The sequence below is a fragment of the Delphinapterus leucas genome, chromosome 7 (genome assembly GCF_059928025.1).
Source record: "Delphinapterus leucas isolate spDelLeu-1000000601 "Yukka" chromosome 7, BTC_Dleu_Yukka2, whole genome shotgun sequence".
NCBI lineage: Eukaryota > Metazoa > Chordata > Mammalia > Artiodactyla > Monodontidae > Delphinapterus > Delphinapterus leucas.
In genome coordinates, this window is record NC_143135.1 from 31,185,723 (window position 1) to 31,201,917 (window position 16,195).

At 36.4% G+C, this 16,195-nt stretch overlaps 1 protein-coding gene across 1 annotated transcript in view; it reads right to left on the reverse strand.

The window, feature by feature from the left end:
• The window catches only part of ANO3 (anoctamin 3), a 124,298-nt gene that overhangs the window by 22,656 nt on the left and 85,447 nt on the right, over positions 1-16,195 (reverse strand). The window contains exons 11-15 of the mRNA XM_089915034.1: positions 15,473-15,555; positions 14,698-14,838; positions 14,003-14,167; positions 5,246-5,282; positions 742-853 (exon numbers count right to left, since the gene is read on the reverse strand). Coding sequence (XP_089771160.1) covers positions 742-853; positions 5,246-5,282; positions 14,003-14,167; positions 14,698-14,838; positions 15,473-15,555 — 538 coding nt within the window. The remainder of the gene's footprint in view (positions 1-741; positions 854-5,245; positions 5,283-14,002; positions 14,168-14,697; positions 14,839-15,472; positions 15,556-16,195) is intronic.

The following is a 16,195-nucleotide window of genomic DNA, read 5'->3' on the forward strand; positions in this document are numbered from 1 at the left end:
CTTAGGCCATGCTTACACATCAAAGGACCCAACTTACAAAGGAAAAATGACGTGTGAAGTCAATATCAATGAGTTGAGAAAGTACAGACAAACAACCGAATGAAATTTTCTACTTTTACCTGTGGAGTTTTAATGTCTTCTTGACCTAGTTAACGAATATTAATACAATGTGCTGAATGGTTTAGTTTAAAATGTTTCTAGCTTCAGCATGTTTCCATGGCACTTGTCAGAGTGTTAAGCATATGGCAAACCAGAACCAGTAGCTTAATATGCTTCTTTTTCATATTTTGCAGCAAATTTAAGGAAAATAAAAATATTACCATGATAGGTATGTTTCCCCACTAAGGAACTGTAAGCTGGGGTTACATAAAAATTATTTTCTTATTTAACAAAACCATTACTTATGACTGGAGAGTCATAATTCAACCCAAGGATGGCATATGTTTTATTTATTTTTTAAAAATGGAAGTATAGTTGATTTACAATGTTGTGTTAGCTTCAGGTATACAGAAAAGTAATACGGTTATATGATTTTACTTTTTTATGCCAACTTTAACTGGGAGTGGCAGCTAGAAACACTGTACTGAGGAGTCTTTTGACTTGAAAAAGCATGTGAAGATTGATTGGGACAGTTTTCTAAAGCAGAGGACAAGAATTTGCCACCCCTGTTAACAAACCTGCAGTGGAACTGTTGACAATTTCTGTCATTCTGCAAAGATAATGCCTATGGAGTTGACTTACCTCCCCAGAAAGAAAGCAATATAGAAGATAGAACTGTTTAAATTGACAAACTGGAAGAGGAACATCTTCAAAGCAAAGCTGTTTTCCCATTCAGATTCTGTTCGAGGATATTCTAAAAGGAACATAGGGTGTGTTTACATAGACGAGGTAAATGGCAAGAAATATGGATACAGAATCAGAAGTCCCATGTTCAAAATCTGGTTCAGTCATTTACTAGTTCTATGAGCCACTCAATGTCTCTGAGTTCTAGTGTCTGCATCTGTAAAAATAGGAATGATAATATCTGTTCCATAGAGCTGCTGAAAGGATCCAATGAGATAATCTTTAGACATTTCCCACAGCTACAGAAGTATGATGCTTGTTACTAAGATATAAAGATTTTTCAGGATTCTCTCTGCTCCTTTCATTTAGAGGTAACCATAAATATTAGATCAGTCTTTCACCCAAACTGGCTATACTTAATATAGGGACCTAAATTGTCCACAGGGTTCTTTGAAAAAGGAATATTTTGTATGCAGACTGAAGCGGAATAGTAAAGAGAAAAGAGGGCCACATCAGTCACAAGAGCCCAGTTTTTATCTCAACCTTACACCTAATTTGCTGGTAATCTCAGGCAGGTCTCTTCACATTTCTCTGTAATCAGTTTTATAATCTGTGAAATGAGGAATTAGATAAGATAATTTTAAGAACTCTGTCAACTCACACCTTAGGGTTCTAACTTTTCAAACAAAACAAAACAAAACACAACAAAATACAGTGATGAGAGATTGGATGAAGATGGCAGCATGTACTGAAGCCTCTGCTCCCACTCAGTACCCAAGTAAGTGATAGAAAATATATATGCACATCTAATATATATATATTTTAATATAATTGAAAAATTCAAGAAAGGTAGAAAATAGATGGGCTCTGACTTAAGGAAAAGAGAGACCAAAATACATGCATGAGCAAAGCACAGAATAAAAACGCAACAGGTCTTGGGGAACTCCAAGTCCAAAGCAGGTAGGTGCCGGAAATAGGAGGGGGTCTGTGGGGCATCGAAAAGAGTGACTGGTTGGTGGGCACCACTGAGAACACTCAGGATAGGCTGACATTTCCCCATGGGTTTTGATAGGTTGTGTTTTCATTGTTGTTTCCTTCTAAATAGTTTGTAAATTAAGCATAAAACTTATTTAGAAATGAGAATGTGGATTTTTTAAAAAATCCTGTGAGTAAGATTGCTTTTGGTTCTCCATTTCTAATTTTATTGCATCGTGATCCACAAATGTGTCCTGTGTGATTTCTGTTTGGGGGCAAAAAAGTTGCAATTTCATTGTGGCCAAATTACATGGATAAGTTTTGTCAATGTATCAAGTGTCTGAAAATAATATTTCTGTTGAGCATACAGTTTATATATATTTTAAAAGAAGCTTGCTAGTTATGATATTCAAATACTCTATACCCTGGCTTATATTTTGAGTGTGGATTTATCAATTTATTTTTGTATTTCTATCATTTTTTGCTTTCTATGTTTTGAAGGTTTATGAAAAGGTGTATAGAAATCATGACTATTATAATGACCTGGTAGATTGTTTATCAGTATGAAGTGTTTCTCTGTCTCTCTCAAATAGATATTAAACCCTTTTTTGCCTAAAGTTAATATGGTGACATATGATTTTATTGTTACTATTTTCTTGATATAGATGCTCCTATTGCTGAATTGACCTCTGACAAAATAAAAACTATTTTTACCAGTTGACATAATTTGTTTCTTGGAATCCAGGTTTATTTTTATAGATAATTAATATTACAGATAAATCACAGTTCATTATTATAGTTACTTTATTATTTGGAACAACTGACAACCATTCTGATCTAATTCTCAACAACTATAAAACTAGGCTGAAAAAATTATCTCTTGGAATCAAATGTTATATATTTCCTCTCTAAAAAAACCTTAATGTGATAGAATTAAAGCTTTGATTTTTTTGTGTGTGTGGTTTTTGAAAATAAAATATTTGGACAAAAAAAGAAATCAAGGGGCTTCCCTGGTGGCACAGTGGTTGAGAGTCCGCCTGCCGATGGAGGGGACACGGGTTTGTGCCCCGGTCCGGGAAGATCCCACATGCCGCAGAGCGGCTAGGCCCGTGAGCCATAGCCGCTGAGCCTGCGTGTCCGGAGCCTGTGCTCTGCAACGGGAGAGGCCACAACAGTGAGAGGCCCGCGTACCGCAAAAAAAAAAAAAAAAAAAAAAAAAAAGAAATCAAGAAACAAAGTTTAAAAAATATTTTAAATAAAACAGTGTTTGGCCTCCTCCAGAAAGTTAAACCTAATTTCTAATTTGAAGCATAAATTTGCAAACCAAAAGTTATACAGAATATAATGTCATATATATTATATGTATATATTTATAGGTATATACATGCAATGATATTATAGTACTTTAAATAAAATATCAATATTTTATTAATTTAAATCAATACAATTCATTCATTATTAATCAACAGTTATGAATCCACAGGAATTATGGTATGAGTTACAGATGGAAAAATCAAATATGAAGTGAATACACCTGGAACTTAGCACAGATAACTGTTCTGTTTCCTACTATCAATTGTGGTCCCCAAATCACTTGCTTAGATTTGCTTCTATCTTGGGTATAAAGTACTTTAAAAGTTAATAAATGTAAGGAATCAGAGCTGGAAGAAACCTCTGAGACAATCTAGTTCAAGTGCTTTGTTACCCAACTGAAGAAATTGTAGCTCAGTGGGTTTAAAGAACAATGGAAATGATGAAAAAGATCATTCCCATTTATGGAGCACTTGTCATGTGTCAGGCGGCCAACCTACAATGGTGAAACAGGAAGTATTACCATTCTCATTTTACCAGTGAAGAAACTGACTCAAAAAAAAAAAAAAAAAAAAAGGAGGAACAGAGGAAAGAGGAGAAGGAGGAAGAATGGAATGGAGAGAGGGGAAAACTTGCTCATAGTCATGTAATTTCCAAGTAATCATGTCATCCAGAGGATGAACTAGGAACTAGTTCTTCCCTGTACACACTGTTCCTTCTCTTGTTACTTGTATTTGTAAATACATTATAACGAAAGTGATATATCATAATAGAGTCATACAGTTCCTCCACCATAGTCAATGGAGTCTGTCACTTCTGAGTTTAAATTCTACTTATTTAACTTAACTATCTTGGTTTTCTTATCCATAAACTAGGGATCATACTGTCATAGAGTTGTGATGACAATAAAACAAAATAATGAAGGAGAAGTGTTTAGCTTAGCCCAGTGCCTTGGCTCTGGTGAGTTCTCAATAAAAGATCACTGCTCAAACAAATCTGCAATAAAAATTTTGCACCCCGAACTGGGGGACCAAAAATTCAGTTCGAGGATAGAAAAAAAAACATTTTCTGACATGTAAGGTTTTGAGAAATTTACTTTCCAGGTAGCAAAATAAGGAATTAAGTTAAGACAGAAGAAACATAGGATCCAAAAAGTAATGTCCAGCAGAGAAAAGGTGAAAGGAATTCCCACAGTGCTGGTGAAGGGAAGTGTAGATGCAGCTGAGCACAAGCCCAGAGGGTAACCTATTGAGATTGGAGTAGACAGTGGTTCAGGGAGGATAACTCTAAGAAGAAAATAAAATGAATGCAATACTTGATGTTTTTGAATGTATTTAGAGAGAATTTACAGTTATGGCAGGAAGTTTGGGATAAATTAAGGAAAGTATGTGTAGACAATTAAGCAAAAAAAGTGCTGTTATTAGCTTCATGAAAATATAAAGGTTGTGTAAGAAAGGAAGGATCACAGTACACACCATGCCTTAGATGTGAACATAGTTCTCTAGACACAATAATTTGAACACTAATTATTCATTTGGCTAAAACTGCTGGTACAACTAGTTTGGAAGGAGGGGAATTAAGTCTGTTTTTAGCCGGCGATGGATGGGAAAGTGTGCAGAGACAGAACACTGCAGGGAATAAAGACTTAAGTTCTTGTCTTTATGATGGGAAGGCAATCACTTCCCAAAGCTGGAAAACCCAAGAATGGCATACAGTTTAGAAACAGGGTAGAAAATAACAGAAGAAATTAATTGATAAAATGCTAAAAAGCCGTCCCTAAGGGATACGGAAAATAAGAATGGGTAATGTGGCAAAGGACTGGTGTTTATTATAAATCTCTTAATAATCTTTTGCCTTTTAAACTGCGTACATGTAATATGACACTTTGATAAAAATAAATATTGGGGGCGAAAATCACGAAGAACTGAAAAGGTGGTGGAAAAAAGCAATTCCAAGTAGGGAGAACTAGGTTTGTCTAGTAAGATTTTGTAACTATACACATTGCCTCTCTATAGTTATGTGATGTAGTCCAACTTCCTACGCCCCTTCTTTCACTTTTATTGACAATTATATAACTAAAGTTGATATAAAAAACATATAAAAAATGCTAAAGTGTGTAAAGCAAGTGCAGAATAATATGCCCATGTTACTAAAGAGTGAAGAAAAATGGACTTACCTAAATTAGTGAGAAGGTAAGCAATTTTTTCATAAGCCTGTAATAAAAGAAAACAATAGTTAATGTTATTATTTTCTTTTAGAAAAGGCTGTTATTTACACTATTCAAGAAACATCTAAAGTATATTCTACATAGTGGCTACATTTTTAATTAAGCAGAAGCAAGTTTTAAATCTTACTCTACAGTGCTTTATATATACACATACACACAAAATGCATGTAATAAAAATGTGTTGTAAATATGTGTATATATACAGATACACTTGATTTCTGCAATAACATCTTTTCTGCTAGCTATCTTTATTTCCACTCTATAAATCAAAGAAATGAGACTTAAAAAAACCCCAAAGACATTCAACTAGTTAATGGCTGACCTGGGATTTAATAATCAAATTATATGTGCTTTTCACTACACTGGAAGGTTAAGTGGAAGAATGTCTTCTTTACTATTGATAAAGAATTTTCCAAACTATGACAAAGACAGTGGGCAACGTTGCATTCCTAAAGAACAAAGCTGGTTTGGTGGTTATTTAAAACAAGATTCACTAGTCAGACCTGTTGAATCTGTAAGTCACATGCACAATAGATTTTTATAACATTTTTTATATTCTGCCACCTTCTCCTTGCCCCACCGTACTCTGTGTACCACTCATACAGACTCAAGGAAAGAAAACATATTTCACAATATTCCAAGTAAATATAGTTGGAAATGTATATTTACTATAGACAGAAGGGTGATGTGTGTGTATGTAAATATGACTACATAACCCCACAATTCAACAAATTATTCTTTAGATTATAAATTCCAATAACCCTGCCTATTGGCATGCAAAATCAAAAAGGTGTCTGGACACTTGAAAAGTTGTTCACCTTCCCTGACTGTTCTTTCAATAGAACTATTATGATTATTCATCTTGACCATGATTCAATCCATCTCTTCCTAAGATTTAAAGTGTTATCTTGAGACAAAAAGATTATATCGAGTACAATAGTCTCATTCTACCCCTGGTGCAGTTTTTTTTTTTTTTAACTGTACACTCAAGTAATCATTTCCAAATTTTAGGACCCGATTAGCTTGAATTCATGAGCACCAAAGTTATCCTGACTTTGTTCTTTTCCATGCCCCATTTATCAACTAAGATGATTAGAGAAGGGTCTCCAGAGAGTATTGGAAGACAGCCTTATCAATCAGCAAATAGTACTTGAGTAGCTCCTATGCCTCAGGCACTGAATTAAGTGTCCTCATGGGGACTGAGAGAAAATTTTATTTAAATAACTGCCATTTAGAGTATTTGGTGCCAAACAGTGTTTTATAGATACTATTATTTATATGTGTCCTTACAACAATATTATCAAATAGGTATTATGATTCCCATTTTACAGAACAGGAAACTAAGGTTTAGAATGTTAAGCACCTAACCCGAGATAATACTTCTAAGCAAGTAGCAAAGTCGGGATTTGGTATCATGGCTCTCTTGCACCACCTATGCTGTGCCTTCTCACATAACCACTTCAGATTTTGTCTTAATACTTAGCACATAGACCTGTCTGTAAGCCTGCGATGGTGATATCTGCAGCTGATGCCCCAAGGGATTACAATAACCTAATAACCTTTGGAGGAATGTTATGAATCACAAAAGATGTTGTGCCACCCCTGGATATATTGCTCTTGGAAAGCTGTCTGAGGTAGTGAACAGCCTGCATCACCCAAGGCCCAAATGCCCATTGGCATCATCATGATGATGAGTTACAAAATCAGTCCATGCAGAGTGACATGTTAACTCACCCACAAAGTGTAGGAAGAAACCACAATTCAAATATAACCACCTGGATGGTGTATTACAGCAATCACATTGACACAGCAAGTTATGTGTGTGTGTGTGTGTGTGCGCGTGTGTGTTAGAATGGATATGTACTTGGGGGAGGAGAGAATAAGGGGATTCAGGGTCAATTGTTCTGGTTACTACATTATATACATGTAGTATATGTATATACTACATAAATATACATCATCTTATATATATATATATGCAATATATGTGTGTGTAAAACATTTATAAATAAAATAAAATTTAAAAAGTATATAAAATACCATATTGAGGAACCTATGCTTTTAAAAATTATTCACTAGTGCATTCAGTAAGCTGATATTCTGTGGTCATATATATTAGGTTAAAAATATTTATTAGGAATTTCTAATGAGTCAGGTACTATTCAGGGAACCAAATAACAGTGAACCAAACATAGTCTCTGCTTTCATGGAATTTAAACTCCAGTGCTCAGAGACAGATGGCAAAGAAATATGTAATTGGCCAGGAGATGCAAAGTACTAAGAGGAAAGATGAAGCAGCCTGAGGGGTAGAGAGTTGTGGTGGCACAGCGTGCTATTTAGAGGGTGATCAGGGAAGCCTCTCCAAGAAGGTGGCATTTGAGCAGAGAGCTGCATGGAGTGAGGGAACCCAGCAGGGATGCAGCTCAGTATCTGGGGGACACGGAAATTGTAAGTGCAAATGCCTGAGCCTGCCATGGGCTTGGTGTGCTTCGTGAAGGACAAGGAAGGTAGAGGGACAAGGGTGGAGGCAGTAAAGGTAGTAAGAGATGAGTCAGAGAGATCTCAGAGGGAAACACCTTTTCAGGGCCTGGTAGGCTATGGTGAGGACTTTAGAATTCATCCTGAGCTGAGAAGTCATCTCCCTACTAATGCTTTGTTTTGGGGTGCAATGCAGAAATCAGTTGTGGGAAAAAATGGCAAAGGCAGAGAAAAAACAGCAAGGTTGTTGTGAAGGGGCAAATTAAGGAGTTGTACACGTGTTTTAATGCTCTTTATCTCTGAGTCAGAGGCTCACAATCTAAACTTCCTTGTAAAAAGGAGCTCCAAACAGACTTTTGCAGAGTCAAAAAGAGTCTGCACTTTTCCAGGAATCCTCCTTTTTGAATTTCTAGAAATCGTGGACATACATATGAAAAAACTAAACAAATACATTTAAAAAAAAAGAAGCTAACCTTCTTATTAAATGGTCATTTTGCATTGCTTCCTTTCGAGGTTAAGATGTGTGGTCTAACACTTTGAACCACCCTATTCCATAATGACCTATTTGCATTGTAATTACCAGTGGAAATCGGGTGTTGAGGAAAGTCAGGTACATTTTGAGGTCTTTGGGGATCAGGCCCATGAAGGAAACATAGGAATGTATTCTCTGGACTTTAGAGATGGAAGTGGATCAATAATGTGGAAGAGTCCAGAACCAGCATGAATACACAATAGCCAAGTGTATTCAGGGCTTTCTTTTTTTTTTTTTTCCTTCCTTTTGGTTATAGTGTACTCTGTGCCTGGTACATGGCCTTTAAAATGAGAGGAGGAATACCAAAAGGAGTTTATCCTTTTATTGACAATGCTGAAATGGTTTAATTGGCTTAATCCCAGAAGTACAAGAGTACTTCTGCTGTGATGTTTCTATTTTCTCTTAAAAATTACATGTTAATCATGAGACCAGAGAACTTTCATTCTTAAAATAATTCTTAGATTAATTGAGGTTTGATTGTCAAGCAACAAGAATATACACTTCTTAAGTAACTGCACATTTTAAATTTTTATCAAAATCTTTTTGGAAGTATTTCCTAAAGATGGTTAACCATGCTACTTATAATGCTAACCTCTGGTAGCATTATATTTTGAGGGGCAGCAAAATAAAGAATAAAAAGGATGGGATTTGTAAAGAGCAACTCCTGGTTTCAAATTCTGGCTTTGTAGATTTTTAGCTATATGCCTGGTAAAAGATGTTAAAGATAATAACTTGAAGTTTTAGTTATTGTTAAATTATTTTCAATTTATCTTTGGAAGATGTGATTTCTGATCTTGGCTGTGTATCAAAATCACCTTAGCTCCTTAAATCACTGATTTCGTAATGCTATTTTGTGGACTAACTGGATCAGAATCACTTGGAGAGCATTATGGGAAATTTTTTGTTTTAAATACAGACTTCATAGTCCTACAAAGAAGATTCTGAATGAGACTCAGGAATCTGTAGTTTTTCAAAAGTGTTTCAGGTGATTTGATGAGTATAAGAGTAGGAAACAATCCTTTAAGTTACTTTTATGATCTGTAAGATGGGCCTGTCATCAAATTTTTATTATCTTGATCCATATTTCTCTCCCAAATTAAATATTTGTAGGAATGCCACAATCCACCTGTTTTAAAAGCTTAGAGAATATATATCCTTTGATTGTCAGTTTGAATGAAATTAACACGGGCAGGAAACTTGAAAGACTGAAAATATAATTCCAGTAACAAAACTGACTTTGAGCACATACATTATTCGAAATGCTAGGATATCTGGAGAATAAAATATTTAAAATGTATTGAAAGAATATATTCTAAATGTCTTTTAGGCATTAGGCAAAGACCTGGAGATATAAACATGAGGAAGCTACAGCCCCTGCTCATGAGGAATTTATAACCTGATCGCTGGAGAACAGGCATATCCCAAGCACTGTAGCAGAAGAGCATTCACAAAAGAGATTGTTTAATGCTATCAGGAGACTCTGATAAGGAGGGAGAATAGACCTGTCCAAGCACCTGTGAGAAGAACAGACACAAAGAGATTCTTTAATTCCACATATGGGGTCGAGAACAAATTTTATGAAAGAAGTGATCCTTAACTGAAATTTTCAAAGATGAAGAGATATTCTTCAAGGAGAGAAAAAGAAAAAAAAGGTCAATAGAGGAAGCACTGTGAACCAAGAGATGGGTGTGAAATAGCAGAATGCCAGGGAGCAAGCACAAGTGGTTCTATAGGCTGGACTGCAGGGTGTGACAGGGAGGGGGCAAGACACAAACTCCAACAAGGAGAGAAGGGAAAACTGGCTTTAAATAATGGAGGCCCTCCCATGCCATTGATGTCAGAGGCAATGGGAACCTGTTATACAGGTCTGAGTACAAAATAAGATGATCAGATTTGTAATTTTGAAAGACCCTTGCAGCAGTGGTGTGAAAGGGAGATAGGAAGAGTGGAGAATAGAGACAGGAAGACTAACCAGTTAGAAGGCTGTGACAATAGCCTGAGCTAGAAATGACAAGCAGCTGAACTAAGGAAGCAGAAGTGAGGATGGGGAGCAGGGAACGGATAAGAGGGAAGCACAGTTCACAACAGTCACTGATATGATGAAGGAGACGAAAGTAATGCATGAAGAATGGCAAGGTTTCTGGCTGTGTACACTAAACATGAAAAGTTCAGTTTTAAAAAATTATTTGGCTGATTTAAGCTATTTTTCCATGCACTCATTTCATAGTTTCATGTATATGGCTTATAGCTGAAAAGCGTATTAGATTACTAGGATATTTTAACTGAGTCCAAATCCCTCGTTTGGGGAATACGGTAGCACAGGGATCACAAAGTCAAGCTATTAAGAAACACTTGTATGAGTACATTTGAAAAGTACATTTGTATGAGCTGTATATTTAGAGTTGTTCTGCAGATAACAAAAGATAGCATTTGGTGTTCTAGGTGAATCTTTTTGGTGGTATATTTTTTTAAAGAGTCTGATATTTTGATATTAATGATGTTAATCTATCCTTATCTGATTAAGCTCTTAAATTGATCCTGTGTGTTCAGGTGAGTCAGAAGGGCCGTTTAATAATCTGTGAAGTGCCTTAACATCCTGGGCGGGAAGGAAATGCATAAATTCAAAAGGGCATTATTTTTTTTTACACTGATTGAATCTGAGAAATATAACATTCCTTTCACATTTGGTGAGTTGGCTGTGTAATTCACTTCTTTTATGCTAAATCCATTTTAAAATCTTCTCCTGAGTTAGTTGCAAGGGCAAAGGAGAAGTTGTATGGTCTATTTCACTTCTAACAATCCCTGGATCTGAAAGCCAAAATGCTCAACAAGTAGAAATAAACATTTAGAAAGAGGAAAGTCAGCTCTGTTTTCTCCTGGGAACTATGGATGCTTATTTCATAGCACTAGGCACTTACATGGGCTTTTGCATTTAATGAAGTAGAGCTAGTGGGATTTTAAGGATCTCAAAGGATGGTTTCTATGATAAAAATAGTACTATCCTTACCTGTCTACAGAGGTTTTTGTTGTCTGTAAATGCAAGTACTTTGGAAGAAAGAATACACTAAGCCTCATCAAAAATATAAACTTGGTGAGAAGAAGTTGTATCTGAACCTATAAGAGAGAGGAATGTATGTTGGAGGGTCAATTGTGATTCTAGGGAAGGGGTGATCACCGAGGATAGAAATTGGAGGGAGAGCAGAATCAGAGTTCAAGGGACTGGGAATTGAGAAGCACCTGGAATAATATAAAACTGGAGTCTGGTACATCAGTGAAAACTTCAGCCAGCCTGATAGAAAGTAATGGATTTTTATCAGGACACTAAGTTGAGGAATGGACGATTCAAAATGATGAAAGCCTGGGCAGTGTTCAGAGGGACGGGGAGAGGGAGAGAGCATAAATGAGAACAGAAGGAACAGATGGGGGGAGAGAGAGAGAGATAGAGAGAGTGTGAGTGTGTGTCCTGGGATGTTAGCCATTGATCATTGATAAGCCTGTTCCTTACTTGGTGAAAGGCGAAATTTAAAAAATGACCCAAAGTTGCTACCTAGGTGGCTGCGGTTTTATGGGTAACTCATATATAAAGTAAAAATAAAGTACATCCCAATTGTAATTTGTTCCAAATTTTATATCATGGTAGAATGTTTTAAAAGTAAACGTATTTTTTTCTGGTTATAAATCAAAACCTACATATAGAGATAAATATTTGAATGAACAGAAAAAATATATATTAAATCAAATATTATCCTGAGATATAACCACTATTAACATTTTATTGTCACTCTTCAAAATGCAGGTGTGTTCCAATGGAAATCAAGTGAAATTGTATATCCTTCTTCCGTAACTGTATGCCATGTACTTAAATAATATTAAAATTTAAAATTCAACCAACTTACTAAGGATAAGAAATTGGATCAGTTTAAAATCAGACTAGCTGATTGCTAGTATTACCTAGAAATGAATACATTAACCACTTAGCTTCCTTTTCCTTAGATAATGAGATCAACCACAATAACCTCTGTCCACTGGAAAACCACCACAATACACTGGTTTTGTTAGAAACAGTTTCTTTCCCTATCTGCCAGAATAGTTAATATAAAAACCATAAATATAAAACTCTACAATGTCCTTGCTGTGAATGGTTCCTCCTTCAATGTGGTGACTTTGTGCAATGCACAACATATACTTCCTTATATAGGCTACCACACAAGCCTCTCAATCCTAGCACTGTCTTTTTTCAATGTTTATTGTTCACTTTATGAGTCAAAAGCATAAATTAAAATACTGTATGGCTTATTTGGAGATACAGTAAGCAACGTTCTTCTTCTGCAAATTAACCTAACCCTGAAGAAAGGAGTCTCCAGTAGAAAATATTAACTATTGTCCTTGCATTAATATTTACCCATTTCTCAGTGACTATTTATTTTCTCTTAAGAACATCTCTGATAATTTTAAAGTTAAATAGTAAATGGTTCCAGTTCCTCCCGACTAACCATGTAACGTCAGTATCAATCCACGTTTGGAACCAAATGCGTATTACCTGTTTATGTTATCAATATCATTGTTTGTGTATTGGTCAGCCCTCTATATGAATTATCTCACCATGTAAATATATAAGCACTAACACTTACTATATGCATAATCCGGGACGAGTTATTTAAGCTCTCTGAATTTCAGCTTCCTCATTTACGAAATGGAGAAAATATTGAACTTGTGGTGGTGTTGGAAGAGTTAAAGGAAAGATATTATTCTAAATGTGCCAGTAAGTGCCTCCTGTCTTCAGAAAATGGGGCCCCATCCACAGACCTTGCTGAAGAGGTAGACCTAAGCATAATGTTGTCCTCGCAGCCATAGACATTTGGTTCATAAGTCACTTGGAATATGTGAAGTTGAACCAATCAGATGCTCTCTCTGAGAAACTAGCACATTGAAACACTGGATGATCTAAGTTAAATAAACTGCAGAAATTGACCAACATGGTTATGAATTTAGAGCCAATGAAAATAACAAAAGCATAGCAATGCAACAGTATACCAGACTCTGAAAGGGAGGCCATGGGGAGGCAGATAATCTCTTCCTGATAGAATGGAGCAGATATACAAATAGAATCATTGGGAAAAGAGGTAGAAAGAAAGGAAAAGAGAAAGAGAGAGGGAAAGAAGATAGAGAGAGGGAGAGAAAAACAGGAAGAGGGAGGGAGGGAAGGAAGGGAAAAAAAACTTAGTCCCAGAGGAATAAAAATGGAGTAGCTGTCTGACTGTTTTCCATTTCACATGAGGTCTTGGAGATAACAAGGCTACACTTTCAAACAGAATTTCCTATATCTTTCCAATAAATTCTCCTCTGAGGTTGAGTTTGTTGGAATGGCTTTCTAATCCAAACAATCCCTTACCTGAATGAAAAGAGCATAGCAGCATTTCTAGCACACACTAGATCCTCGAGTGGAAGTTGTCGCTAAACTAAACTATAAACCCAAAGAGCAAGGAAGGCGATACGACTATCGATTTTAATTTTTTAAAATTCCATCATGTAAACCACATAAATGAAATATTTTCTGTTGAGCCAAATTGTCTTTGCCAGAAATGATACTAGGTCTTATTCTGGCTCCCTGTAAGTCCAGTCCAAGTATAAAGGAAACACAGTCCTCTCCTTTACCCACCCCTTGTACACCTATTGAAAAATCTGTAAACACTTACAAGATTCAGTGCCATAATGATCACAAAATTGATACAGACTGCAGCAGCAGAAGTTGCAAACTGCCAGTGTTGTTTGATGAAATTCCACTTGAATGATGCAAACTGTTCCATGACAATCAGGCGATACACCACGACTGCAAACACTGCAGTGATCACCAGAGAAATCTACAATATGGGAGACCAGAGGAGACATCCACACTGTGCGTCATTAACAAAACAAAAGCAACACCATGGATCCAATACACTGACCCCAAAAGCTAAAGAAATGTACTTTTCCAAGAAAGCATATGTAAATTTAAAATTTCCTTTATGGAACTAACTTTCATTAGAGTCAAAATAAATGGTATAAGATTCAGTTGTTTCAGTGGGATATGCTGTTCAAATCTCCACTTTCACATGAATGCTTGGTTTTAAAACAAAACATCTAATTTTAGGATGATCATGTAATTTCCATTTTATCTTAGATGATCTTTGTTTCTCCCAAAGAGTGTTTTATTTAGGGATATGCACAAACTCCCTTTGTAATTATTCTGTGACCTGCTGTGATTTTTATTTTGTTTAATAGTATGTATGCGCTACCAAGGTACTGAACAGGATAGTTTCTTACAGCCTCGGGGTCACAAAATGAGTTGGTATCCTAGAACGTCTTTCTAAACCTGGAATCCCACATTCTGAGATTTATGATTATACTTTACCATGAAGAATATTCCTGAGATAGAAACAAGAAGCCGAGTGACTTTGTCTGAGGAAGGCTGATGAGGCTCAGGTTTTCCGCTGATGGGATTCACTCTCTCCATCTTGTAATACTTTGCTTCAAATTGGGGACGAAGTGTTTCCTATGAGAAAAACTAAAGTTAACTAAGTATCTGTCACAAATTTTCAAAAACTCCAATATTTAATACATTTCTGGAATCTGACCTATTTTTATATCAAGTCTTGGCAAAGAAGCAAATTATAAAAAATTAGATGAAAGTTATTTTAGGGTTTATTTAACCCTAAACTATATTTTAATTAGCACAGTTTTCCACTAATGCAATTTAAGGAAACATCATAGAAGTGCTTTGAAAAAATTACACATTTCATCATTGATCTTTACTGTCTTCATAAAATAAGAATCTTGTTAGTAAAAAAAAGTCAAGTAAAAATTGAATGGTGGGGCTTCCCTGGTGGCGCAGTGGTTGAGAGTCCGCCTGCCGATGCAGGCGACACGGGTTCGTGCCCCGGTCCGGGAGGATCCCACATGCCGCGGAGCGGCTGGGCCCGTGGGCCATGGCCGCTGAGCCTGCGCGTCCGGAGCCTGTGCTCCGCAACGGGAGAGGCCACAACGGTGAGGGGCCCGCGTACCGCAAAAAAAAAAAAAAAATTGAATGGTGTTTAGCTGCTTCCTGCTTGGACATTAAGGACAGTGAATGATTTTCTGTACCATATGTTATTCCAGTTTCCTTATCTCCTGGTTTCTTAACATCTTACCTCCTCTTCTTCCCATTCAATAAGGTCCCAAGTATAGGTCAGTGTACTTCTTCTCCTTTTCCAAAACTCCAGGAAGACTGTGGCTATAAATAATAATAATAATATTATTATTACAATTCTTTACCTGACCATATCCCACTCTGTCATCATTGCCTTTCTTCTTGTATTGATGCATTCACATCCTATTATTAAATAATTAAAATTAACTATATTTGTATTAAATTTATACAGCTGGAATGTTTTTTCCCTTACCCTCTTCTCCCTATCTGTGCAACTGCTATCAGCATGCACTCCTGATGGAGAGTGATTTTTTAAAATAAATTTATTTATTTAATTTATTTATTTTTGCTACATGGGGCCTTCGTTGCTACATGCGGGCTTTCTCTAGTTGTGGCGAGCGGGGGTTATTCTTCGTTGCAGTGCGCGTGCTTCTCATTTCGGTGGCTTCTCTTGTTGTGAAGCACAGGCCCTAGAGCGCGGGCTTCAGTAGTTGTGGCACACGGGCTCAGTAGTTGTGGCTCGTGGGCTCCAGAGCTAAGGCTCAGTAGTTGTGGCGCATGGGCTTAGCTTCTCCATGGCATGTGGGATCTTCCCAGACCAGGGCTCGAAACCGTGTCTCCTGCATTGTCAGGCGGATTATTAACCACTGCGCCACCAGGGAAGTCCAAGAGTGATTCTTTTTATTGGAATAAATAAGCAGATATTTTTGTTACAATAGCATGA